The sequence below is a fragment of the Diplotaxodon limnothrissa genome, linkage group LG9 (genome assembly GCF_057381915.1).
Source record: "Diplotaxodon limnothrissa isolate DT_005_m linkage group LG9, D_limnothrissa_male_GT1.1, whole genome shotgun sequence".
NCBI lineage: Eukaryota > Metazoa > Chordata > Actinopteri > Cichliformes > Cichlidae > Diplotaxodon > Diplotaxodon limnothrissa.
In genome coordinates this window covers 9,182,638-9,208,989 of record NC_140604.1, presented here as the reverse complement: position 1 = coordinate 9,208,989, position 26,352 = coordinate 9,182,638, and the positions used below count along the sequence as shown (strand labels likewise).

Sequence of the window (26,352 nt, the reverse complement as noted above, 5' to 3'; positions counted from 1 at the left end):
TTTTTGTCCTGTATGATTTTTTTAATAAGTCATTTTGGCTGTTAGTGTAATTATGTCACCTAAATGAAATAATTATTTTAAGAAAAGACTTCATTCTGCCACTGATTACTTAAAATTCACATTATTTACATGGCGGGCTAATTTTTCTTCTCTCCTTTGGGAGTCCTGTGTAAATGGCAGCTCACCAGAGATGCTTCAGTCCAACTGAGGACCTGAGTGAGAACAATGCAGAGCCTCACAAATGCCTCGCCACTCTTAATTAGCCATTGCCGCTGAACCACTGTTAGAACGTCGGGTTTGTGACTTCTGCTTTGCACTGACTGGGGCTTTTTGTTAGATGTATTTGTCCTGTACACTTCTTTACGAAGTCCTTCTGTCGGTTTAATCTCTTGCTTATTGTTTTTAAATAATAATAATAAATATTCTGTATTCTGTCATCAAGTCAGTGTACATGTCAGCTCACCTTCAGACCGGAGTACGGGAGCAGGTGAAATGCCGTCAGTAGTGTTATTTAGTTCATTGGCTCCACAGCAGGGGAAATAGCTGACTAATTATGAAAATAATGCTACCTAACATCTCATTAAAAAAATCACAATGAGTCTCAATGTTGGTTTATTTACACGTGTGTGTGCACAACACTTAACTACAGGTAACCAGCTTTTTGTCCTGAAGCTATGTTACTTTCTTTGTGCTGTTTCTATATGCAGCGAAAAAAAGAGTTTATTCATCTTGTTCTTCATTATTATTTATTATTTAACTTTTTAAATATTTGTGCAATCGTCTTCTCTTATTTTGTTTGAACAGGATACAAGACTGGGCGTTGTTTTGGACGCTGGACGTTGCCAGCGCTCTTCTCTGTCAGCTGTACTGTAAATGTTTAACCTGTCTCACCGCGACACGTGTGTGAAGACGTGTGCTACTGGACAGCTGAGATTAGAGTTTCACTCATTCAAGCTTGAAATGCATAAAATTCATGCGCATATTTCTTGTGTTGAAAATTTTTTGTAATCACTTATTCCTAATGTGACCATTCCACACCATTCTTCACTTGCTGCCAACTTCATTTTTGTCAAAGTGCATTTTTTTAGGATTAGATATTTTTTGTGCACAGGCCTCTCTGAGCTACTCTGATCTTATTCTCATGCACAACCTTCAATGGGGATGCCTGGTTTTATTCAGTGGATGTACCATAACAGCATTATTCAGGGACAGGCGAGAAGTCTGTTTACCTTAGTCACTATTCCATCCCTCTACCCTCCTCTTCTCTGGGTCCCTCTCATTTCTGTCCACTGTACCTCAGCTGCATCAAGGTGGCTATCCCTCTCTGCACTACTGGCTGTGAACGTGTTAATTCTTGATTAGAGTTCATGCATTCACTTTCTACAATTTGCTCCGTGGAGTGAGAAATCACTTTCTCAATGAGAATAATTGAACACGGGCAGGGGGGTGCCAGCTCATTACCCACAAATCACAGGGAGCAGGGGCACCTTAACTGAAGACAATAATGACTTTGGGGAATAAAACGAGGGCCGCCAGCGTGGAGCCAATCCACCGTGGGCAGCAGAGAACAAAGCTAGGCGAGGAAGATGTACACTGTTTCTTAAGGGGAAGTCATTTTTTTGCTGATCTGCCTACGGTACATATTCAGTAGAGTCCGAATTTATTTTTTCCCAGGGGGGTATGAGTTTAAGGCTTTGGAGCAAAGTGTCGTGTTGGAGAAGCAAAGCCCATATTTTGGCAAGGTGGCATTACACCAATGCTGACTGTGGCCCGGGCAAAAGATTGCAAGATAGAAATAATAAAGATGTGGAACAGCTTAAGTAAAATGAAAAGCTTTTGTAGTCCTTGACACTGGGGCTCAAGGTGAACTTTGGTGACTGACATCACCCATTTTCCCACAGTGCAAAGTCACTTACTTCACTTTATTTGATTTCTCTCTCCTTCCTCAACCTTTCCCTCCTTCACACCATCTTTTTTTATATGCCACACATTTCCACTCTGCACAGAGTGCCAAATGTATCCACTCTGGCGCAATGAGGTCCATTGTCACAATAGGCTTTTCTCACTGTTTTATAGGTCCCATTAGGGGGACAGAGGCTTTTAAGTTGCTGAAGGAATGCAATAACGCCCAGCCAACAGTAAACATCCACATCTCGGGTCCACAGAGGAACACGAGATGGAGCTTCTTCCCCATCTTACCCTAAGTGACTTGTTTTATTTGCATCAGGCTGAGAACAAAGTAGTCACACTTGGATAAAAATGGAGAGAAATGGGAAGGTTTCATTTTAGGACTCAGGAGATGGACACACTGAAAGCCTCTAAAACAAGAGTGTGAAGAGGGAGGAGGCAGTCTGGGGGCATTTCTGTTTCTTAGATAGAGATGTAGGTATTACTGTGCTGTTGATTGTGCATATTTTTATCCAGCATTACATGAACGTTCATTAGAGAACCTAAACTTGATGATGGACATCATGGGTTGCTTACTGCTTATGATGCGTTACCTAGTAAAACTTTGATGGCGACCTATGAACTATGTCGAACTTGATTGAAATTGTGCTGTTGGATGGATTTTCAGCCAACAATCCAACATTGTTATATTGTCAGAGATGGTAAGGTAGGTAAAAGAGTCCTGTGATGAAAAGAGTGAAACTTATGGGAACTGAGACGACCAAATAACAGGTGAACGCAATGAAGAACCAGTGAGAAATGGAAAACGGGAACAGGCTAATGGAAAGAGAAGACAACCAGGAAATTGTGCGAAACAGTGATGGCATCATAGCAGCCACAACATCAGTGAAACATGCAAAACTGCTGGCAATATTCTATGACTTTCTTAAGGTTGGATGCCTAGGATTGAATTTGAAATAGCCCGCATACCATAAATAGTGTCAGTGTAACAAGAATACCTCTGTAATGGGATACGGTTTTCCCTGCAGAGCAGTTTTCCCCCGGAATTTTTCCTCTTTATGTTTTTGATATACAGGCCATGGGAGCTGTTGTGAAGAATAGCACCCCTGCCGAGCTCCATCACAGATTCTCTGATATTCCCACATGAATTCGTGATTTCAACTAGAAGCATGCCGATGCTGTTTTCCATTTAGAAAACGGTAGAGTGGAGAAATGTGTGTCGTGTTTCTCGCCGGGGTCTCCCTGTGTCGGTTGATTTGGAAGGTGAGAGTCCTGCTGAAGTCGCTCTGTGATTGGCTGCCGCAGATATCTTCATACAATATGTAAGAATGATGGTGGCCACCCTCTGTGCCGCTCAGTTCGTGTGTTGCAGATGCGTATCTACACGTGTACAATGTTTACATGCAGCAAATTAACTATCCAGGCTATGATCGGTCTTGTTTGTTGAGACACTGATGATTTCCCCGTGCTCTTATCTCATCAGCGATTGCAATCACTTGTTGTGTTTAGGAAGTTAATTATCATCCAGTCTAACTAGAACACTCCTTTGATAAATCGATACCTTGTCTAATCTTGTGCTCATTGCATTCAGAGAATAAATACACACACAAAAATTGGCATTTTTGTAGTATTCGGCACTCCGTACAGGTTATTTTCTTTGTTTTTCTTCCCTTTCCTTCATCTTTCCTCTCGCTTTGTGTATTTCTTCTTCTTCCTTCTTCTCCACCCATATCCAACCAAGCCCCCCCACCAGATTACTGTGGCTGTGCTGAAGTCTTTTGGGACCTCTCTTCATTACTGGCCCTCCACAGGCCCCTCATCTCCACACGGCCCCTCTTCATTTAGCCCTGGCTGAGAGCAAGGACTAAACCAAATGGCTTTCTGTCTCCCTCTTATCCAAGAATTTCAGCTTCCAATTAAAACTAAATGGAAAGCTCCCCCCTCCACCACTGCCTCCGCCTCACCCTGCGCTGTTCCCATGACGCTACAGATGAGGCCCCACTCCACCTGCTCAAATACGGCAGCAAACAATGGCTGATCTGTAGAATGGACCGTTCATCCCCTGTAATAATTCGCTGCTGTGTGTACCAAAGCTTTGCTGTCTACTAAATTATTCATTGTTCAACAGCTTTCATCCTTATTTCCTACTTCATATTTGGTATATTTAAGATTTGAGGTCACTCTAGGTTATATAAATAGTGTGGACAATGGATATGAGTCTCTCACTCTCTATCTCTCGATATAGAGATATATAGATGTATATTATTTCTTCAGTGATAAAACATTGGTGCCACTGTAACTGCTGGATTAATTGGTTGTGATGGCAGTTTAGCGGAGCAGCAAGTGTAATTTATTGGCAGCTACTGTGCAACTCAATAACTAACTGTAGTTCTGACTTAATTGCAGGAACACCAACTAAGTGTAATTTAAAAACAAAACAAAAAAATTACAGTCCAAACTATGGGTGCTCCCATTGAAATTCAAGCAGCTGATATTATTTCAATGAGGGCAACATTCACTCACTGACCTTACAGTTTGAGAGATGGATTAAATGTTCTGAGCAGCGGAAAGCAGACTGTCCTCCCACTTAATAAGCTCAAAACGATGATTAATCTGTGAAAAGCACCACAGTTCCCCTTTTAATGCATGTATAAAGGCCCGGGATCCAGCTGGGACCGTCCGCTCAGCAGGGCTGCGCACTCAGCCCCGAGGATTATCTGTTCAGAATCACCTCCTTTCACCTAAGCCAGGTGTCTAGCAAGTCATCATATACTTTTTGAACCGTTGTTTTTAATGCATCGGAAATCCCAGATATGCTTTAACCACATCTTTGAAGTTTGGTGTAAAATGTTGTGCATTCCAACTCTTTGAAATCCTCATTCTGTATACAAAAACTTTTTTTTTTTTTTTGCCGAGCTTAAGAGTAAGAAGCGCTCTGGACAATAACCGATGACGATAACTTAATTTGCAGTAATTCCTACCCGGTTTGAACCTCCGGCTCTCCGGCACAGGACAGATCTACTCCCGTTGCAGCTGTTATTGATGAGGCTTGGAAAAAGTCTTGGGCCTCTCCGTCCGCTTTGGGCCTTGGTTATTGACCTGGTGATTGATTTAGGTCCTCATAATTAGCAGGCCTAATTTAATTAAAGTGCAATTTAACGATACAGTAGGCAAAGGCAGTCTGTGTCATTGATAGATCAGCTCAGGCCTAATATCAAACAGGGCCTGGCAAAATAATGTATTCCACCCAGCAGGGTTCCCAGTGACAGAAGAAGGCGTAAGCGAAGAGACAAAGAGGGAGAATAAGAAGAGTAAAAAGATAGACAGGCCTTTGTTTTTCAAATGTCAGCCTACAAACTGCACTGCCTCACCTCTTCCCCTCCGCATCTCGCCGCTCCATTCTGATATGGACAAATGCACACTCACATCTCTGATCTAATTTGCTAAACAGCATTAGGAAACTGTCTGTCCCTTTCATTTGCTTCGAGTAAATTGACATCAGAGCCCTTTTATGAGCTAGAAGCCATGTCTTTCTAAAGCAAAACCAAAAGAGACAGATTTTGTTAATTAAAAAGAAGTGTAGGCTTTTCGGAAGTTATATTAAACTTGGCCAGCTGGGGATAAAACGTACTGCCCATTTAATTGCTAAGAAAATATATAATGAGGAAAATTTAAATTCATATTCTAATTTTCAGCGCTTGTTATATCCCTTGTTTAAAGGTACGGTAAGTACAAAATAATGTTGTACTCATAAATGTAGGTTGATTAGAGTGTAATTATGTCCTCTGACAAAGTGATAGATACTCATAAACTCATAAATCAATTAAAAATGGATAGGAGCAGGTTTGTGGAAGCCACCATCGTTTTGAACATTGATGGCCATCGCCAATGACTAGAGACTGTCCACATATATAGTATGCATTATCACTTTCAGTGAAAAAAGTCTTTCAGACTATATTTGACCATTTGCACATGTATGTTTTCATCATTTCTCTCTGATCTCTCTCTCTGTTTTCTCTCTCTCCTCTCACCTCATTTCCACCGAAACCTCTTCCTCCTCATCCTCAGCTTCTTCTCCTAAACTGAAGTCAGGGCTCTAACACACAGACATGTGCATAAACATGCTAATTTATTCTTGATATTGTTGAAATTACTCATTGTCACCGCATTAGACATGCGACCCTCCTTTTTCCACACTGCTGACAAGAGCAGGGTTGACAACAATAGCTGGTTGTGAGCTAACATTATGCCAGCTAATTTTAGGTTTGTGGCGTAATAATCAAACTTTCACTGTGATAAGCAGTTTAATTACAGTCATATGAAAGTATATTCGTTAAGTGTCCGAGTTCAACAATGTTAGAGCCACTACAATGAGAGTTTCACTAATGCCAGCTAACGGAAGCTAATGCCAGCTAACGGAAGCTAATGCCAGTTAACAGAGGCTAACGGGCAAAAACAGCAGCACTTACTGACAGAAAAGTTTAGGCTCTCCTCATTAGTCAGCAGTGAGCTTCTTTGACCATCTTGTGTTGAACTCCTTTCACAAAGTTTTATAGTATCCCCCCAGAGTAAATAACAGAGGACTGGCAGATAAATTGCGAATGAACAATGGCCAGAGTCTGTCGTACAGTGGTCATCATAGCTACGATTATGCACTTGAATTTAGAGGGGTAAGAAAACAATCTGCAAATTACTGACACCTAGTGGTGAGTTTTATACTTTGTACCTTTAAGGAAAACTATTTTGAAAGCATAAACAAGCATGTCTTACATATTATGCAATATTTTGTGCTTTTTTTAAGGTAAGGTGAAAAAAACACTAAACAATTAGATTTTATTTTTGTCTTGACATCTAAAAGATTTTTTTTTTACTAATCTATACAGTAAAGTACTAAAATACACTGATAATGAGGTCTTATTGGTTTTGAAGATACTAAAAAAAATTTATTCATAAACTGAGAAACTATGTTTTTATTTCCTCCTGTGTTTTTCATTGCATGAATAATGACAGTGTGGGGCAGGTTCCCTAGCCCACTCCCCACTGTATTTTCCTAGCACAACAACAACGCAACTCTCCGTCTTCATTATCAAAAGGAATAGTACATCTAATCTGGAATGCGAGTCCTCTGCTTTGAACAAGGCTGTGCTCATGGGTGCAGGGCGTGAAATATGAAAGAAAACACATGTCCTCATCAGAGGACGGGCGCCGCCTTGGCTTCTACCCTTGGCACACAAACACAGGACTGAAGATTCATAACCTTCCTCTATATTTCTTCTCTAACAGTCACATAAAAAGCGAGAGATGGCAGACATGAGGATCACACTGCTTTGATTTTCTTCCAGATCTGAACTTTCCAGTCCTGCAGGGAAGCTAATAGTTTTCTAAACAAAGGAAACAGTCAGAGAAATAAAAAAGAATCAACACAGTGGTGTGGGTTTAAATTCTTTTTATACTTTATTTCTGAACACTTAAATCACTATTAGCTTCCATCATCTTTCTTAAGGTCACAATCATAGAAATAATCTAAGAAAATATGCAGAAATCTTTCCTCTCTGTTGACAGACATTAAGTGCTATTTGCGGACCTTGTGGGTAAGATGATTGGGAGGGGGGGTCATTATGACCCTTTCATCATCCCCCTAACCAGTTTAACTCCTCACCCAGCCTTTTATAATGCTCCTGTATCCTCAACATAAATATAAATAAGTGTCTCACAACCTCAGTCAGTGTGATGAATTGGTTGTTTTAATGGTGACGGCGCCTGATGGACCGATGAGGAATAAATGGTTAAGGATGGAGGGAGGACTAGGGCTGGATCATAATGTCCATTAAGAGAGCAGAACATTTTTTGCTAATAAAGGATTTTTTAATGTTTTTTTTATTTATGTGGACAGTAAATCCTCACACAGCAGCGACCAGGTCGTCCTACATGCTAGTAGCTGCTACACGCTATTACTCTGTTTATAAACGTACAACCGTTGCGATCATCTCATGTTCAGATTGAGGTGAGCAATCACTGTATCCAGCACCATAAAGTTTCTTTTTAAGTGCTGGTTGAAAACAGCAAGATTCTTCGAGTTATTACGGAAAAGTATTGGTAATTGCTTCTCAAGGTCATAGAACCTTTAATAGCACTATTAGGAGTTATTAACAGCAGCCTGTCTTTCTATGTCAGTGCCATTGTGCGATGCAGCGGTACTGTGAAGTCCTATTTGGTCTTGTGTGCTGTACAGTGTTTAGCTGAACTGCATTAACTGGAGGTAATGAGGGTACAATTATGGCTCCTTAACCTTTTTGCGAGGAAAAGGAAAAGCCTCCGCCCTTGCTGCCCCCACCATACATCGACTCGCTGAGAGCCAGGTCTTTTCACATGTTGCCATGGTATGTTACCTTTGGCTAGTTTAATGTTTCCATAAGGGGCATATGTCACCTTGCGCAATTACCGTTTCATATTTTTAGCTGGTCAAAATCAGGAGGGAGGATCAGCCTTTGTAAATATTTCAACAGGCCTTTATTTTTCTTTTTTCTAAACACTCCAGCTAAATTGCTTGTTTCCTTTTCTCTTAATACACTGAACACAACACATTCTTCATTTGGAAACTGCTTTTATATCCTGTTCCCTGGCACCATTGTTCTCCTGAGCACAGACGGCTCATTGTAAGGGGGTGTGTGTGACAATGTCTGGGAAGGGGGGGGCTTGTTCCACACATGAAGCTGTCACACAGATGTGAAGCTCAGCCCCCTAAAGGAGGGGCGGTGGCCAGAAACACACCATTTGCTGTGACCTTTGAACCTGTCCTTGTTAAACCCTCGATGCCAGAGATGGACTCAGGAGGGAGCCCCCCCCCCCCCCCCACCCTTTTCTGTAACAGCTACATCTTGTACTTCCCCATGGCTAACAGCATGACACACACACACACTTACAGTAGGTCTGCTTTAGCACACCAGTTGATGGAGGATGACAGCTCCTCAACATGCCGCCTTTTGCCCTAACCCTCAAGAAGTAATGTGTGTGAGTGTGCATGTTTGTGTGTTTGCGTGTGGGTAGACTTCCCCCTCCTGATCAAACAGCTGCTACCTCCATCCTTCCCAGTCTGCTTTCCCTTCGGACCTCCAACCACTGTCCAAGCAGCACGTCTATTTGATGGTAACAAGGCTTTGCACTTTGGATGCGTGTCCCTTCCACCAGGCTTTCTTCTTTCTCCTCCTCTTATACGATTTTCAATAATCTAATGCTGCAGCTGTCCGATGGCCAAGCCTGTAACCTTAGTTTTTCTCCCTTTATTGTCAGAGGCTGGCAGACTTTTTTGGCCACACATCAGGGCTCTTAGCCATCCCTATTACATGTGAGGAAGGGAGAGAAATGGGGGGAGGAGGGAGAAAAAAAGGAGAGAGGGCAAGCTAGAGAGTTGAAAAGCCTTGTTGCATCCCCACTCTACTGGTTACCAAGGGATCAACAGGGTGCTAAAAGCACTCGGGGGGGGGGGGGGGGGGGGGGAATGGATGTTTTTCAGAGAAAGGGAAAAAGGAGAGAGAAAAAGAATAGAGATGGAGAATGGTGGGGTCAGGAAGCTGCGGATGTATATTTAGGTTGTGTCTCTCCTCTGCTGTCACTCAGTGCTCATCTTTACAGCTGACACAAGGACAGACAGTGAACGAGCTGGCAGCGAATATAAAGAGAAATGGCTTCTGCATCTGCCTCCGGTCACTAGGAAACTGGCCCCTGTGATGCCGGCTTAACCACACGCTCCGTTGGAAAGTGTGGAGCTATACTTGAGCACTTGACTGCATAAAAGTCACTTTTAACAAGCCATTATTTGTGATGTTCAGTCTCAGAAATCAGTCTTTCTAAAACTTTGATTTTGTCTGGGAAGATAATGAAGAGGCTTTGCTGTTGTTGGCTAAAAAAACTGACTTAACTTTGAAACATGTGGTATCTTCAAATGCACGGGAAACACTTTTTATCACTTAAAAACACTAGTGCCGGCTGTTGCTGTGGTTTGTGGTTATTTGGTGCTGATGAATGCAACATCTAGTGTGCAGGATGGTCAGAGCTGTGTGGGGATTTACTATACATGTGTATAGGAAACTCATTACGACCAGATTATACCACAAACATGTCCTCTTTGATTACTAACCAATGTGACACGCCCACAGCATGGTGGCACACTGGTTAGCACCGCAAGAAGGTCTTTGGTTCACATCCACCGTCTTGTCAAGGCCTTTCTTTGTGGAGTTAGGATGTCCACAGTCCAAAGACATGCAGTTAGTGGGGTTAGAATAGAATTAGAATAGAATTCAACTTTATTGTCATTGCACATGCACAGGTACAGGGCAACGAAATGCAGTTTGCATCCATCCAGAAGTGCTTTAGTGATATAGATATATTACAATATATATTAGCAATAATATAGATATGTGAGTAGGTTAGTTAGGTTAGTTGGTGATTCTGACAGGCCCATAGGTGTGGATGTGGTTGTCTTTCTCTCTGTGTTAGCCCTGTGTCAGGCTGGGTATACCCTGCCTCTTGCCCTATGGTAGCTGGGATAGACTCCAGCCCCCCTGTGACCCTGCGAAGGATAAGCAGAAGAGGATGGATGGACAAAATTCAAATAGTTTTGGAAAGAAGAGAAGACGAGCTTTACGGAGATATTCTGTATTATCACAGTAGAGGAAAAGTTACTGCTGTTTCAACACAGATTAACCATGTGTGCTTCATATTACTGTAAGAAGTCCAAGCAGCCTGTATGATACTTGGGTGATAAAGGGTTAACCTCTTTCTTTGTCTTACCTTTTTCACTCCTACATCCCTCACTTAGGGCTTTGCTCAATCTTGTGATTCTTGTACATTTTTTTTTTATCACGAGTTCCTTTTTTAGTGTCAATTTCACAGCTTCACAGCTGAATAGACATATCACCTTGCTCTGGCACTGCTCTCATATCTACCTGTGCCATTTTATGGTAATTTTGACTTGTCACATTCGCACACCGCACTTGATTGCACTGCGATTTTTGGCCAGGTGGAAGTGAAGAAGCCCTTTGCCTTTCTCCCCTGAAGGGAACGATCACAGATGCAGTGTCGTCTTTCTCTTTCTTTGTTCACTCCCTAATTCAAAAGATCTCTCTAGTCTTTCCTTTACATAGTCTTACGTAGTCTCACCATAAGGGTTTGCAACTTATAAGATCAAACGAACAGGCAGGGGATTGTTGCTAACAGCTTTTTTAAATGCAAATTAATTACGTGTTAGCGATGATACACTTGCGACTTCGGTTAACAACGCAAACTTGTTGAGCACTGTCACCTTTCACAGTCATCTGCTCACCGAGTGTGAAAACTGTCTTTTTCTGAAAGGCCACACGTTTCTTTGCCTCTCCATCAGTCTTGCCTTGTAGCAGAGATCTAAACCTGTATTTATTCTTGTCCAATTTCAGCCGCCCGCTCTACCCCATGGCCTCCCATCTTTATTTATAGTTTGCCACAGGTGGTCAGGTCCTTTGTGCAGAGTATACGTCAAAGAGAAAAAAAAATCTAGCCGTCCACCTGGGGAAGGACGGGTGGGGGGTGGGCTTGAGTTCATAAAAAAGCTTTATGAATAAAAGGCCCCGTGAGACACCCGGCACCTCGGCTGACGTGTAATTAAAGGCGTGGAGGGTGGTGGTGGTGGGGGGTGATTTATTCATTTTCATAGAAAAGGGGGAAATAGACAGGTAGGGTGCGACAAGGTCTTTAAAGGTGGGCTGCTGATGAAATTTTCATGCCCCTATCCCACCTTAACCCTCCCCCAGAGTCTAACAAATAAATAGGCGACGGGGCCTCTGTATAGCAGAGTGAGTGCCACCAAAGATATCCCTGCCCCTGAAAAGGGTTGAATCAATTTCCATAAAGAAACCAAGAATGCGCAAGACCTATTTGGATGTGCTTGACATTTTAGTAAAAAAGAGAGAAAGAGGAAGGTGAAGGGTGAGGGTGGGGAAAAAGCAGTGGCTAACAAAGCATTTCGGCAGATCCTCCCAAGGAGCCGATGCGCTGTCTTGATGCTGACAAGCTCACGCACGCGCACATGCACGAGGACCAGCCATTAATAACAGGACTGAAAAAGAAAGTCCCATTATTTAAAACAGCCAAACAAAAGACTTCACTGTGCTCAACACTTGATGACGAGCCCTCCAACTAATCTTGGGTTGACAATTACATGAAAATCAACACTGTGTTATTAGATATGTCTCCCTCCTGTTCTACATGCGGGATGTAATCACTGTGTGTAAGTGGCCCGCTGAATTTGTACCATCCACATAAAGAGAGCCAAATGAAGATTTTATCCTCCATTAAGGAGAGCATGAAGCTGCTGCCTCTTTCCCAGAGCTTAGTTAAGTCCTCGGATGTCTGCTTTCCCGTTAAAGGCACTGCCTCTCCTGCTCCGCTGCCTAACAGCACTGAAGGAAGATGAGCAAATGAAACGAGGAGAGTGAAAGACGCAGATGGAGCTCAGACAGGAGCATCCCTGTTTCTTTAGCTCTAAACCTTGATCCCATCACCTCACGGGCCCACCTCATCGGTCAGGCAAACCGATGGAGTCGCTGCATTTAATCACGGCACCACTGAACATTTTTTTGGCTAGAGAGGGATGGTTTCTGCAGCAGCATCAGGGGCACGGTCCCTCCTGTGCTCAAGAGTCTTTGATTTAAAACAGGCCGATACATTTTTTTTTCTTCAGGTAATTAAATTAAAAGCTGGAGAAGAGAGATATAAGCAAGAGAGGGCGAGATGCAAGCACAGCGAAAGCAATAATGACAGAATTTGAGGGGTTTTTCTTTTTTGCTGTTGAAGCACTCATCCAATTCATCCTGTCTTTTTTTTCTTTGTCTCTCTTTCTATTAGGAGGAGGATGAGGAAGAGGAGCAAAGGAGACACGAGAGGAGAATCGAGCGGACGGAGCCAGTAGGAAGGGCCGATTCCTCACTGGAACATTCACCAGTGTTTCATATAGAGTGAGTGGCGTACCGCTAACACCACAACCCCACCCATACGCCATGTTAAGAGTGAAATTGTACAATTACAGTTAATCACGATTATTGTAATGGCTGCATACCAATTTCTTGTTTCGCCGCCCACTTTACGACCATGTGCCAGTAACAACCCAAACATCGAGACCAAGGCCTCAGTCTGTAAACATCGTCACGCGTATCTGGGTCGTGTTGATTTGTCTTCACGTCCTTATCGGAACAAATGAGCCTTCCTCCCTTCCCTTCCCTCCCCCGCCCCCGTTCTCTTATATGTTTTCAATTAATTAGTTCTTTTAGCGCAACAGCAGTCTGATCTTAATCACTTAATTGGAGCCTCCATTTGGATCCTTAATCGACCCTGAGGTCCACCAGTTGCGCTTTGTAACGGATGACTTAGCACAGGCAACTCAGCGAGGCCTCCCACCAATAAGGACCCCACTCCCTCACGCCCCCACTCCTGCGCATCCCACTGACCTCATGTCGTGTTTGACTGTGCCGTCTGTTTACATTCTGCATTTCTACATGTTGTTTTCACTTCTGTTATTTTTTAATTATCATTATTATTCATACACTTCTCTCCTACTCCCTTCTCCTCTTCTTTCTGGCTTCATCCATCACCATCCCGCAGAAGCATGCTCAAGCCCGTCGAGGTGTCCAATGAAGGTGGGCCCCTGGGGATCCACGTAGTGCCTTTCAGTTCACATGATATCAGGTAAAAAAACAAAACAGACACAAGCTGAAATTCAGTGCATCTCAGTTTCACCATCCAGTGTTGCTTTCTTTTTGCTCTCACTCATTATTTCACTCATTTTTCTTACTCTCTCTGTCCTTTGTTCTGTCTTACATATCTCTTTTTATGTGTTGCTCAAGGCTGTTCTTCTTCTTCTTTTTTTTTAACTGCCTCTGATTCTTGCAGTCATCTTTTTTTATTATTGTGAGCCTCGCTGTTGAAACGCCACACCCAAACTCAGCACCGCTCACATCCCACAGCTTTGAAGCTCCCAGTGGTGAGGCGAATGGATGAAAGTAGTTTTTGCTCTCGACTGCACAGTTTTCTCCAGGTCTTGCAAATACTTTTTCTAACTGGGTTGTCGGTCATCGTTGTGCACGTGTTGTCTTGAAACTTGCTTTGGACTACTTCCTCTCGCCTTTTTTTTTTCTGTCTTTTTAACTGATAGGAGTGTCGATGACAAGGGAACGAGAGGCGTCTGAGTTTCAAAAAAAAGAAAGGAAAAAAGGGGGGACAGAGGAAGCGGTTAGATGTAATCAAACTAAAAGCTTGTGTATAACACAGATCCCTGCTGCATGCCAGAAGGAACTGGCTCGCCACCAAGGTGAATGTGACTACTCAGCACTGGAGAAGGAAAGTCAGGGATGAGGTGGAAAGACGGAATGAGGAGATCAAACGGAATGACATTTGAAGGGGGAGAGGAGGAGAAAGGGGAGTGGTGTCATTGAAGGTGGCTCAGACACTAATCTCATTGCTGTTTATAAGCAAGTGTCAGGAAACTATATTTAGCTCTGACCTCGCACTAACTCCATCTTGACACCTTGAGTCAGAGCTGCAAAATAGTGATTCAGGATGAGGTGAGCCTAACGGAGGGAACGATTTCTAAAGGAACTTAAGCAGTTCAGCTCTCATTAGATGCACTGCTGTCCTTAAGCTCCCCTGTATTGCCCCTAAATCAGACAGCATCTTGGAGGAAACAACATTAACGCTGCGCCGGCAGTAAATTTCTTCCCCATCAGCTAAGGTCGGCACTAATAGCTATCACAGCCTTCAATTAACTTCAGCCATGATAAAACTTATTGTCTGGTCAGTGGGATGATGCTAATGGCCTGTCCGAGCTTTTTCTGCGCGTCGTGCACTGGGACAGGAGGCATTAGGCTCAGCGGGCTGTCATTAGTGTCTAGACCAGGGCCAGAGGGGTCAGACTGCCAGCAAAACCAGACAGCAAACAAGGAACTGCAGGCACTCCAGCATCAGGCTGCCCCCGTATTCTGCTCCACTGCACTGACATCAAGTCAGATCCAAGCAGGAGGGGGAGACAACTGTAGGAGAGAGCTTAGATACTCTGCCACTCTAGCAGGAAGAATCTTTCCCTGCCACACACACACACTGAAATGCACAGATACTTACCTGAAAATGAGCTCACACTAATGCAGTTTGTGAGCAGTTCGGACCGACCTTGAGAAGTGTGTTCCCTCTCAGACTCCTTTTACAAGCAAAAACAGTTCTCAGTGCATCGTCACTTACCTACCTTGAGAGCAACGTGCACACACAAATATCCCGTACATCTACGCACGCACGCACGCCCCCTTCCAGATGCGTTCCTAGTTTAATGAACTTCTCATTCCATGACCGTCTTCAATTGTAAACAAACTGCGGACATAATTGCCATGCATAAATGGATCCTGATTGGATTATTATTTGATTAAAGGCAGTAGATGAGAGCAGGTGGCCTCCTCCAAATCAGCACTGCTACCCAGCCACAAGATGGAGTAAAGCCATATGGTGCGGTAAGATGCTGATTCCTTTTTTCGAGGAGAAGCGAGACTTAAAGAGTCTTTCTTTCCCCCCCCCCCCAGAGGCTGCAGAGAATCCACAAACTACAAATCCCTTTTTGCTTACATCTGCCACCTAATGAATTGCAGCCTTTGAGAGTGACTTTTAGATTTTTTTTTAGTTCTTTACAAGTAACTGACAAGTATCTCTAAAAAAAACAGAAGCGAACCTCCATCAGTTTGAGAGGATGGGATTATAGCCAACACAATAATAGTGCTTTTCACGAAATCATCATCTTCTTTAAATCTCTAAACGATGCCGCTTTATCCCCAGTCCGCTCTGCCGCGGCTTGAATACTGATCAGGGATCAACCAAAAACTCCTTTATCTACTGTACCGTCTCCAGTCTGCTAGCAAATCAGAAGTCATTAGCGTGTGTCCGTGATGTAATCTCCGTGCGCAATACTTTGTTTTCAAGCTGCCAACACTTATGGAGATAAAGCACAATCATGTCTGCTTCCACGCCGGCCGCAATTACTCTCTGCTCAACACATTTAACCTGGCCTGGCAACTCAGACACCAAGAAAGAGGGAAGGGCCTTTTGTGATCTTTAATTTCAACTTAATGCCGACCCATTTACCCCCGCTGAGTGGCTGAGATGAGTCTTCGGCGCGAGCGTGAATGTCCACATTATGCAGCCAATTAAAGCAATGTTCTGAGAGTGGCCCTGTTTGGCTGAAATGCTAAAGAGCTGCGCGAGCCTGCCCTTGACGTCTGCAGTAAACAGGGTCACAACAGTTTTGAATGTGCTGCTGTTTATGCGTCCAGGAAAAGAGACAGGAAGGGAGAATTATGAGAAGCATGACACTTATGTCCTTGACACCAATAAGGTGTAGCTTAGGGTCTAATTTATACCCCTGTCTGGTACATCTTTGTTTAGCTTGTTGATGGTTTTTGCTCCGGTAGATTTCAGAATTTCTTCAAAATAAGCCTCCAAACTTTTTTGTCAGTTTATGCAAGGACACCACACATTTAAAGTCAGTTTACCTGCTATCTCAGAGGCATCTTGCAGCTTGTAGCCAGAGTTTGTAGCTCTGCTGTGTGAGCATCCATCAGATATCTTTGCATGTGGTTATCCTCGAGGCCTAACTAAAGGAGCTCACTGATGTAGTTATTTAGAGGGGGAAGAAGGGCGGAGGGATATTTGAAGGTAAAGGTTGGCGTTTTTTTTAAGGATTACTGAGATGGCACAGCCGTGGAACTTCTTGGGTTTTTTTTCTTTCTCAAACACCGCAGCCGGCTCTAGTCTTAAGCTCCAATGAAGGCGACTGTAGCACTTCCCTGGAAGCCATAAGATGATCTCTTAGCTGTTGGTCTGGATTATTTCAACCCACCCTGTCATTCTTTCAGACCTGCCCACAGGAAGAAAAAGAGGAAAGGAGGACAGAAGGACAGACGGAGGCTTAAAATGAGTGCAGGGAAATTCAGGACTCTATCCAAGCCTAGTCTGCAAAGTTAACTTTTGTTGACGGAGTGCATTACAATGGGCTAAACTCATTTTGTAATCTTATTTACTTCCCCAACTCTGTTGGAGACTTGAATATTTTAGGCACTCTGTTGATGCAAAAGTTATAAATCTTCAGGCCATAAAATGGCAACCAATGTCAATGCTGCACTACAAAAAGCTTCACTTCATACAGATGAGGACAGACTCGTTAGCCCCTCCTCTATGAAAATCTCTTTTCTCAAGTGCTTCAAAACAGAGCAAGAGATTTTCGCACAGCTTTTCTAAAACATCCTAGTTTTAGGATAATGGAAGTTTGATGGATAACAGCCTGCAGTCATTTGTTGTAGTCTTTAGGAAGTCTCACACATGTCTCCCAAGCAATCCTAGCCCATTCTTCTTTGGAAAAATTGGCCAGATTTGATGGTCTTCTGGCATGTACATAGGTCTTCAGTTCACCCCACAGATTTTCAATGGGATTCAAGTCAGGGTTTAATGCAGGCGAGTCATCAGCAGTCACTTGGGTCTTCTGGAGGTAGCTCTTCAGCAGGAGTGAGGCATTATTTGGGATGTTGTCATGTTGGAAGATAAAGGGGTGGCTGTAGCTCAAGAGGTAGAGCAGGTCACCGACTGATCGGGTTGGTGGTTCGATCCCCGGCTCCTCCAGTTTGCATGCCAAGTATCCTTGGGCAAGATACTAACCCCAAGTTGCTCTCCGATGCATCCATCGGAGTGTGAACGTGTGTGAATGTTGTTAGAAAAGCATTCAGTTTTGGGTCAGTGCTTGTGAGAATGGGTGTGATTGGCATGTTGTATAGAGCGCTTTGAGTACTCGGGGAGAGTAGAAAAGCGCTATATAAGAATCAGTCCATTTACCATTTTAATGCTGACTGCTTGAGGTTTTCTTTCAAGGTCTTCACGTCCTTCTCTTTTCATGACTTTGTTCATCGTGACAAGATTCACAGTTCCAGACACACTGAAGCATCTCCACAGCATAATACTCCCACCACCAAGCTTCACTGTGTGGATGATGTTCTTTGGGTTCTACACCTTTCATTTCTTTTTCTAAACATAGCAATAACATTTGTTTTTAGCATGATGCTTTCTCAAGTGATACCTCAAACCCTAAATGTGTCTTTGTCTGTACCTTCTTCTACACTCTCTTCTTGCCTCCGCTCCATCCATTCTGATTAGGTTTCTTGATTACGTTTCTTTCTCTACCTTTTCATTAACTTTTAAAAGTACACGTGCAATTTCATTGTGACAGTAGTTGCCTAAGTCTTGTGTTATGACTTACCTGTTGCATGAACCTTTGCAGGACACAGGGCTTGCTAGTGAAGCGTTTGGAGCCCGGAGGCAAAGCAGAGCAGGAGCGTCTCTTCCAGGAGAACGACTGCATCGTCAGAATTAATCAGGGAGACATTCGCAACCTGCGCTTTGAACAGTAAGCTTTCCATAGTGACGCTTGGAACATTTTTTTTGCATGCAGTATTATTCTGAACACAGCTATTTTTGTCAGCTGACATTTTCTCCTTCTTGTCACTGGATGCCATGCTGATTTTAATTTACTTTCCTTTTCCTCCGATAGTAGGGAAGCACTGTCTGCCGAGTGATGCAGTTCACACCGAAAGCACTGTGTTGGACATTAAGCGCAGCGACAGTAAATAGTGTTGCTGTTGATAAGCGGAATCCAAACTGCGGGGAGACGTGACACCCACACAGCCGCACAATAAAACAGAAATATGACCGACTTGTTGGCCTTCCTGTAATAGGTCTCAGTGACCTGCAGTCCTTCACAGCTGTGCTGCTTTCTGATCCCAAACTATCCACACTCTTCTCTCCATTCATTTCTGCCAACGCGTCATAACCTTTGTCTCTTTAAACACTCGTAAATATAAGCGTGAATGTGTGGCATCTCACGCAGCACGGACACGGACACATATATGCGGTGATACTGACATACTAAGGCATTTCTGCACTTGTGTATGTGTGTGCGTGCACCAGTATTAAATGGATTTCTTCTCCTCGAGGCTGAAAAATCGAGGCACTGTATAAAGTGGTCTGTTCAGCTCTCCACAGAAAGAAATAGCCCAGATTTTTGCTACCAAAGGCCCAGACAACAGTCGCACCGGGCCTGCACATCTAAAAACAGTGGGCTTTGAACCACAATGCTGCAAAAATGACAGAAAGTTTAGCCTTCAAAAGTGAAGTCAGTAGCTATGAATTATCTCTGAACAACTGTATCACTGTAGGAATGTTTCTTAAGAAAGGTGTGATAGCAAAAGCTCTCCAGCATCTTGTTAAATGGAAGCAGTTGGAGACACTGTGCTAATCTGTTTATCACCCTGCATACAAACCCACTAAGGTTTCAGAATCCTTTAAAACGAACCTATTGTCATTAGTAAACATCGCAGTTTCTTTCACAGCTTTTTTTTCTTTTCTGCTGTGAAAGAAGCTTACCCACCAAATCCACAAGGGAGTGATGTTTTGTAGCCTCTCCTTCCAAACACACCCTCCTCACCGGCATCTGCACGCTTATGATGTTTGTGATGTTTTGTTTTTTTTTTGGGGGGGGGGGCGTTTGCATAAAAATGAGGCAAAGGAACAAAACTTTAACCCCACCCCCACCCATCGTTGATTGTGTGCCACAGAGAGTGACAATTTAAAGTGATAGTCTAATCTTCTTGGATTGTTTTGCATGGGTAAATATTTTGAAGCGCTTAATCTAACTGAATGTAATGATGCATTGATGGGGGTAATTTATTATTCAATCAGGCTCGCGCAGAGGCTGATTGCTGGAGTGATGGCAGCGCGTATGTGCACGGGAACATTTGCGTACAAAGCACGCATGCACGCACACAAACTTCGCCCCAGCCTGTCATCACCCTGCAGTGCGCATATGCGAGTGATTCTCGCAAATTACCATAAGAATGAAAACAGGAGAGAGCAAATCTCGCAGAAGTAGCTCGGTGCGCGTTCGCCTCTGCGACGCGGCTTGCGTGGAGTGCTGTCTGTTTGCGGCGGAAGCGGCTTAGCGGCTGTCATTGGGACAGAATCAGCATGGTATTGCTGGTAATGGGGAGGGGGCTGGAAAAAGAACATGGGATTGCTGGAATCCAGACATCCACTGTGCCTCTGGCCCCCTTATGCTGCAGTGTGCCTCACTCCTGGCCAGCCTATCTATATGCTAAGTGCTGCTGGCAAACCAGACTAAACAATTCTTGTGTCTGGGAATGATGGCGAGCTCTTGTCTCGGCATATTTGGCCTCCCCCAAACTCATACGAGACTCGGTGTGTTTGTGTGTTCCCGCCCCATTTTGTGTTTAAGGAATGAATTCTGTGTGTGTGTCTGCTTACTTGGGAACTCATCGTCTGTAAAGCTTCCCTGGTGCATGATTCATCACCTCTGTTCTGATTGTTGAGTCAACTCATAACCATTTATCTCCAACCATGAACAGACTCACACAAACACACAAATGACCGCATAGTATAGAGATTTAACCTATATCACACGCAGTAATATTTTATGACTGATGCACCACTTACTGTCCTTATCTCTTACCCGTCTTGATGCTTGTAATTATAGATAATGTAATTTCTGCCCCATAATGCATTGCAGGAAGTAGTCCTGCGATTAGCCGCGCAGGTCTCAACTCTCTGTATCTCCTTTCAACATACAGTGCATCATGGCTTTCCTTATCCTTCTGTATCTGCCAAGCTTTGGTGCTACATCATTGTATATGTATCTCTTATCATGTTTAAAGCTAATTCATTTCTGTCTGTGTGACCTTACCGCTCTCTCCCTCGCTCTATGTTGTTTCACCTTCAGAGCACAGAACATTTTCAAGCAGGCGATGCGTTCCCAGGTTATCCTTTTCCACGTGGTCCCTGCAGCCATGAAGAAGCAATATGAGCTGCTGTCAGCACAGAAGGAGCTGAGCAGCCCACCTCAGCTGAACAGGGTTCGTTTCAGCCAGGAGTCTCAACAGCCAGCAGACAGGTCCAGTCTGACCGGGCCGCTGACGTCCAGATCAGGACAACCACCGGGCCTCAATCACAAGTGGGTTTCACCTCCCTTTTCTTTTATTGAATGGTTACTAAATAGTTTATTTTTTCTACCCAAGATACCTTCACACTGTTCTCATACATGAAACAAAGAAAAATCAATAAATCAAAGAAAAAAAGAAAAATTAAAAAGCTGCCACAGATTTGATGTGTGTGAAAGGGAGTGCTGTTGTAATTGCAGCAGTCAGAGACTTTCACTGGAAATCCGTCAGAGTTTAAAAGCTACGCAAAAAAAAAAAGACAAGAGAGCAGCCTAATTGTAATTTGTACCTGTTTTATCTGCCTGTGGTTTCTGTTAATTGTTGTAAAAACTCTGGCCTAGTTCCAGAAAGACAAAGATGTGGGTTTGTGTTTGTGGTCATAATGTCAGTTATACAGAACGATCAATCCTCCGTCTGTGCCAGTGAAAAGGTTCTTGCTACAAATACAGTTATTATTTAATGGTGAAAAGTCATTACTGTGCGTTATACATTACATTACAGGAGCCTGACGATGAATCTATATTTCATGTAACGACTCTGAACCCTTGTCTCTGTAGCCACCATGGCTCACTGGCAGAGAGCACCCCAGACTCGAGTAGACGCTTTGCCACTCCACCCCACATTTTGATCTCCAGGACCCCGTCAGCCCCTTCGCCCTCCCTGCAGCGCAGGATAAGCACAAACGCCCCCAGAACCATCGACCTAAAGAACAAAGGTCGCAGGTTCAACGTCCAACTGAAGAAAGGTGAGAGTAGCAAAACGAGGTCAGTGCTGTAGGAGTGAAAACCAGCAGAATCATGTTTGCAATTTATGTGTGCTGACATCATATGGTGACATGAGCCCGCCATGTTTGATCTGCTTTTTAGACATTTTTGTGTTATTAAGTGAGATATGTGTGATAATCGTATGTTTCAAAGCAAGTAGTGGGAAAATTCTTGGGGAAGGCTTAACAGTGGGTTGACCTTGCTTCTAACCATGGGAAAATTTTAAAAAGTGGCTTTTTTTTAGTTCAGAATTGCTTCTGCCAAAATTTCTGTCAGCCTGTCCACTGGCAGATTACATCGGCCTCCGCTCTTTATCAGCAGAAAGCCGGGGAAGAGCCCTGTATATCTGATAAAACTCCAGCATCAAAGAGTATATTCTTCACAAGACAGGCTTCTGCATTTAAACATTTAAATGCACTGAAAGTTTGCAGTTAGACACGAAAGATGCTGATCCTAAAGCAGCTCATGTGACAGCGTTAAAGTGTTTCATTAATTTGACCAATAATCTCTTTGTTTGCTTCTATGTCTATCAACCCCGTTACTAAGTGCGATAAAGGCGATATCTTGTCAACTTCTAGCATTTAAAAACTCCAGAGTAAACAAAAGGTCAAAGAGCTCTTAATGCAACCGAAATCCTTCTGGAAATAAAAAAAATCTCCTCTTGCCTTTGCGCTTTGTTTAACCGAGAAGGCCGAAAGCAAACACAGATCAGCCCCGTCTTGAAAACAGGTTGTGGTTTCATCCGTTCATGCTACAGTACATCACCGCGGTCTTGTGGTTAAGCTTCGGCAATCCATCTGCTTCCAGCTGAGCTGGGTTTATTTGTGGGCTTGGACAGACCTTTGATACCGGAGCAGTTGTATTTCTTTGTGGTGGCTTCGCTGCCAAGCCGTGTCATTTCCACCAGTTAGCCATCTTCATGTGAATTAGCGAACAGTAGGAAGCAGAGTGAAGTAGTTCTAAGGCGATGTCCTGACTCCGTCGATTTCTTTTTTGCTCCTTTTTTTTTCGGTTGCCGGAGCAGATGTTTACTTGAAAGCTGGCACCGAGGCCTTAGCGATGAGCTTCAGGGAAGGGTGCGGGAAAAAGTGAGGGCTGCGGCACGGGGTAAACGTGACCCACTCTGGGGACATGCAGTCACAAGCTGCTCTAACATGTTTGGCAAAGTTTCCCAGCGCTGCCGGCAGAGTTCTTTGACACTGTGGAGCTGAAGTGTAACTTATATTTATGTGTTTATAACGTGATAAAGTTTCCCCACACGACTCTAATTTCCGGAAAGATGTTGGTAGAACTCGAGCACCAGGCTGACGCCTTCAGTTTAGCTTATATCCACCAGCTGCATGGCTTCATGGTCACTATGAAATATTTCAGTATTGCCCAAGTAACAGAAATGGTTTCAAAGCCTGTGATTTCAGTGAGAGTTTACCGGCACATAACTTCGAAGCCGTTTGTGAACTCCAGATGGAGATGTCCAAATGTTGTTAAACTGGGAATTTAACGGAGCATTAGGAAAAGGCTGAGTTGAGGGAAACGCGCCTCTGAAATCCATTTTGACGGTTCCGTTTGATTGCCATCACGCTAATGCACTTCTAGAAGGGCTTCGGCGGTTTTGTTGTCTGCTCGTTGTAATTGTTGTGATTCAGCCTAAGTGGCTCAGAGTTCCAAGTGGCAGGAGCAGATCCTGAATGGCAAATTAACAAGAGTGCCTTAATCAAATACTGCTGTTGAAAAGGACATACGCACCCCATTAAGTCATTCTAATGTGCCTCAGCCTCTCTTCATGTTTGCTGCTTAATTGGCTTATTGGAGCCAGGATTTCAGCTAATCCAGAAAGGGACACAATTACTTTTACCCCGGCCTGGTCTGGTACCTAAAATAAATACATCAGTGGTTAATTAGCACAGGAATATTTAGAGATTGTATTCTCCTAATTGGCTGATTGTAGACTTTGAACAGCGGGATCTTATAATGGGCCTGAGTTGGGTTTGGGATGCGTGTTGGGCGGCAGTTTGTGAAAAGGGTCAGAGGGGAAGGGGAATCCCAACTGCCATGGCGAGGATTTGAAAAAAGGCAGGATATAATCAAAAGCTGTGATACATCTGTGTTAAATGCCATCTGCATTTGTTTACCCCTCTTATTTTCAGTCATTTGAGGACAGACTAGCATCTGCACTAAGTGGAGAACCTCCCACGGCAACTGTGGGATCTGGTATTTAAAAGTTTGGCAGTCAAACTGCGCATTTAATATTCAACATAAACGATGACAGCTATTTTTGTCTGCTCACTTCTCGCTCAGCAGTGATGGACAGATCATAGAACGTCGTTATCCTCAGCAGCTCAACTTTCTGGCTTCAAAGTGATCGCTTCATCACCTTTCTGCAAGTTTATTTGTGCGTGGAAGCCAGGAGAAAGTTGCCAGCCGCGCTCCTCAATCTTAATGCCCCTTGTTCATCAGCGGCATCACTGTCAGGGAGACGACAGACTGCTAAATAGACATACAGGGAAAAGTAGGTCATGATGAACCATCAGAGGTGCTGACAGCTCTGTGAAATGAGCAGCTACTTTGACACGAATGCTAATCACTGCTGTTAGCGTCAGAAAAGCCTCGGCTAAAACCGCAGAACACGACTTTCCAACTTGGAAATGCCTACAGCTAGGTTATGCATGGTGGAATCTTAACCGCCGCTCTGAAAGACGTTCTTAATGACTCTTCTAGTTTAATCTGACACGCAGCATTTGCACGGTTTATCACATGTAGCTGACATTTGAACTACGTCATGCTTTTATCTGAAAAATACAGCTCTGGTCAGCAGAAAAGGTTAGAGCGGAGAGATCTTCTTATTTACCTGTTATTGTATTTGCCTGATTCCTCTTAGACTATCAATTCATATTCGTTTGAGCAACCTTAAAGGTCAACCCTTAAACTTAAAGCAAATGGCTTTGCAAAGCTGATGCCCGAAGTGTTTTTATCACATGTGGTTGTTGAATTTCACTGCACTTGGAAGAGACAGAGGATTTTTCTTTAAATATACAAAGCTAAGAAACAAATTTGAGTGCACACACAGTGATCACTGCTTTCTCCATTAGGCTAACCTCAGGCTCCCTATATATCATCCAAGACTGCTTTGACCCAGACATGATTTTTACACAGCCTTTGTGGCCTGCCTTTGCACCAAAACTCTGGAGGGGTTTTTTTGGGTTTAAAATCTAGCACACGGTGCAGTGTGGGAACATTCAGAAATAAGCACTTTAACTATTTAGGTGTCCTGCACTTTAGTTTAAGAGGATATTGAACAGAGTTTTAATGCATTTCCCAATCCATAATCATTCATTTGTCTCTGCTTATTCCTAACTGGTCTTTAATCTGACCGCGACTTCCACGATTGGCTTTAAAGTCCGTTCACATTCATTTAAAACACTCAATTTTGGTTCATAGCACTGATACTATGTTTAGAGTTCAAGACACACCCAATCATGGAAATATGAAAAAATGGCAGCATGGAAGCAGGAATGTCTGTATTACCTCGTGGAGGTTCAGGACATGGTGGAAGGCCATCATTTGATTCCTGCTTAGTGGATTAAAAGTTACTTTTTTTAATAATGGGGGGAAAAGTTGTATGCCCTTAGCAGTATTTATACACAGAATACACTTTTTATGTTTCTGTACTTTTAAAATGAAACCCAGAAATAGAAAATGTCGCTGTCATAAATAAATTGCTCCTTAGTGACATTTAAACCCCCAACCCCCGGGCCACGCACCGGTACCGGTCCATGAGTTGTTTGGTACCAGGGTGCAGTTGAGGCTCGGGTGTGAAATTTATGGTTTTCAGGGTTTTTGTTGTTATTTTTTTAATCGTTTTTATCGTTAACTTGGTTTCCCTGAATCTTTTCCCGTGTGTTATGAATAAATCCCATTTTTGGTACCTGTACTGGTTTTATTTTGTTGTATCTATCCGCAACACCTTAAAGGCCGGTTCGTGAAAAATCGGTCCGTGGCGCTAAAAAGGTTGGAGACCACTGGTCTTGACCATTTTACTGAAATTTGATCGTAGCAATTCAAGATGGTACTCAGTAGTTTGTGTGGCCCCCGTGTTCTTACATATATGCCTGACAATGCTGACGTGACCAAAAATTCTGGCAATGGCACACATTGATGTGCCATCCTGGAGAAGTTAGACTACCTGTGCAACCTCCACAGGGTCCAGCTATCACGTCATGCTGCCAGTAGTGACACTGACTCTAGCCAAATGCAAAACTAATGAGGAGGGAAACATGTGAGTGGCCTCCACCTGCAAACCATTCTTGTTTTGGGGGCTGTCTCATTGCCCCGCCTCTGCTACTTAACTGATCAAATCAATATCCCTCAAGTTTAACTGACTTGGTGCTTTGCTCGGATTAGAAAGGGTTCCTTTAAATTTTATTGAGCAGTCTGTTTTAAGGATAATAGAAAATGACAACAGACAAACAGTTTTTCAGTTTACTGCCGATCATGAGCACACTGCTGGCAAGCTTACCAAATGACAACATCACAGCATGGCATGTTTGCACCAGGAAAGAAAAGAACAAGTGATGAGCTGTGCTTTGTAAAATGTCACAATACCTTTCTAAGTGTCTTCAATTGTT

At 43.3% G+C, this 26,352-nt stretch overlaps 1 protein-coding gene across 1 annotated transcript in view; it reads left to right on the top strand.

Moving 5' to 3' along the window:
* The window catches only part of LOC146625084 (partitioning defective 3 homolog), a 359,232-nt gene that overhangs the window by 149,254 nt on the left and 183,626 nt on the right, over positions 1-26,352 (top strand). The window contains exons 6-10 of the mRNA XM_085362620.1: positions 12,787-12,896; positions 13,540-13,623; positions 18,239-18,364; positions 20,750-20,980; positions 21,524-21,711. Of these exons, the coding sequence (XP_085218746.1) occupies positions 12,787-12,896; positions 13,540-13,623; positions 18,239-18,364; positions 20,750-20,980; positions 21,524-21,711 (739 nt within the window). The remainder of the gene's footprint in view (positions 1-12,786; positions 12,897-13,539; positions 13,624-18,238; positions 18,365-20,749; positions 20,981-21,523; positions 21,712-26,352) is intronic.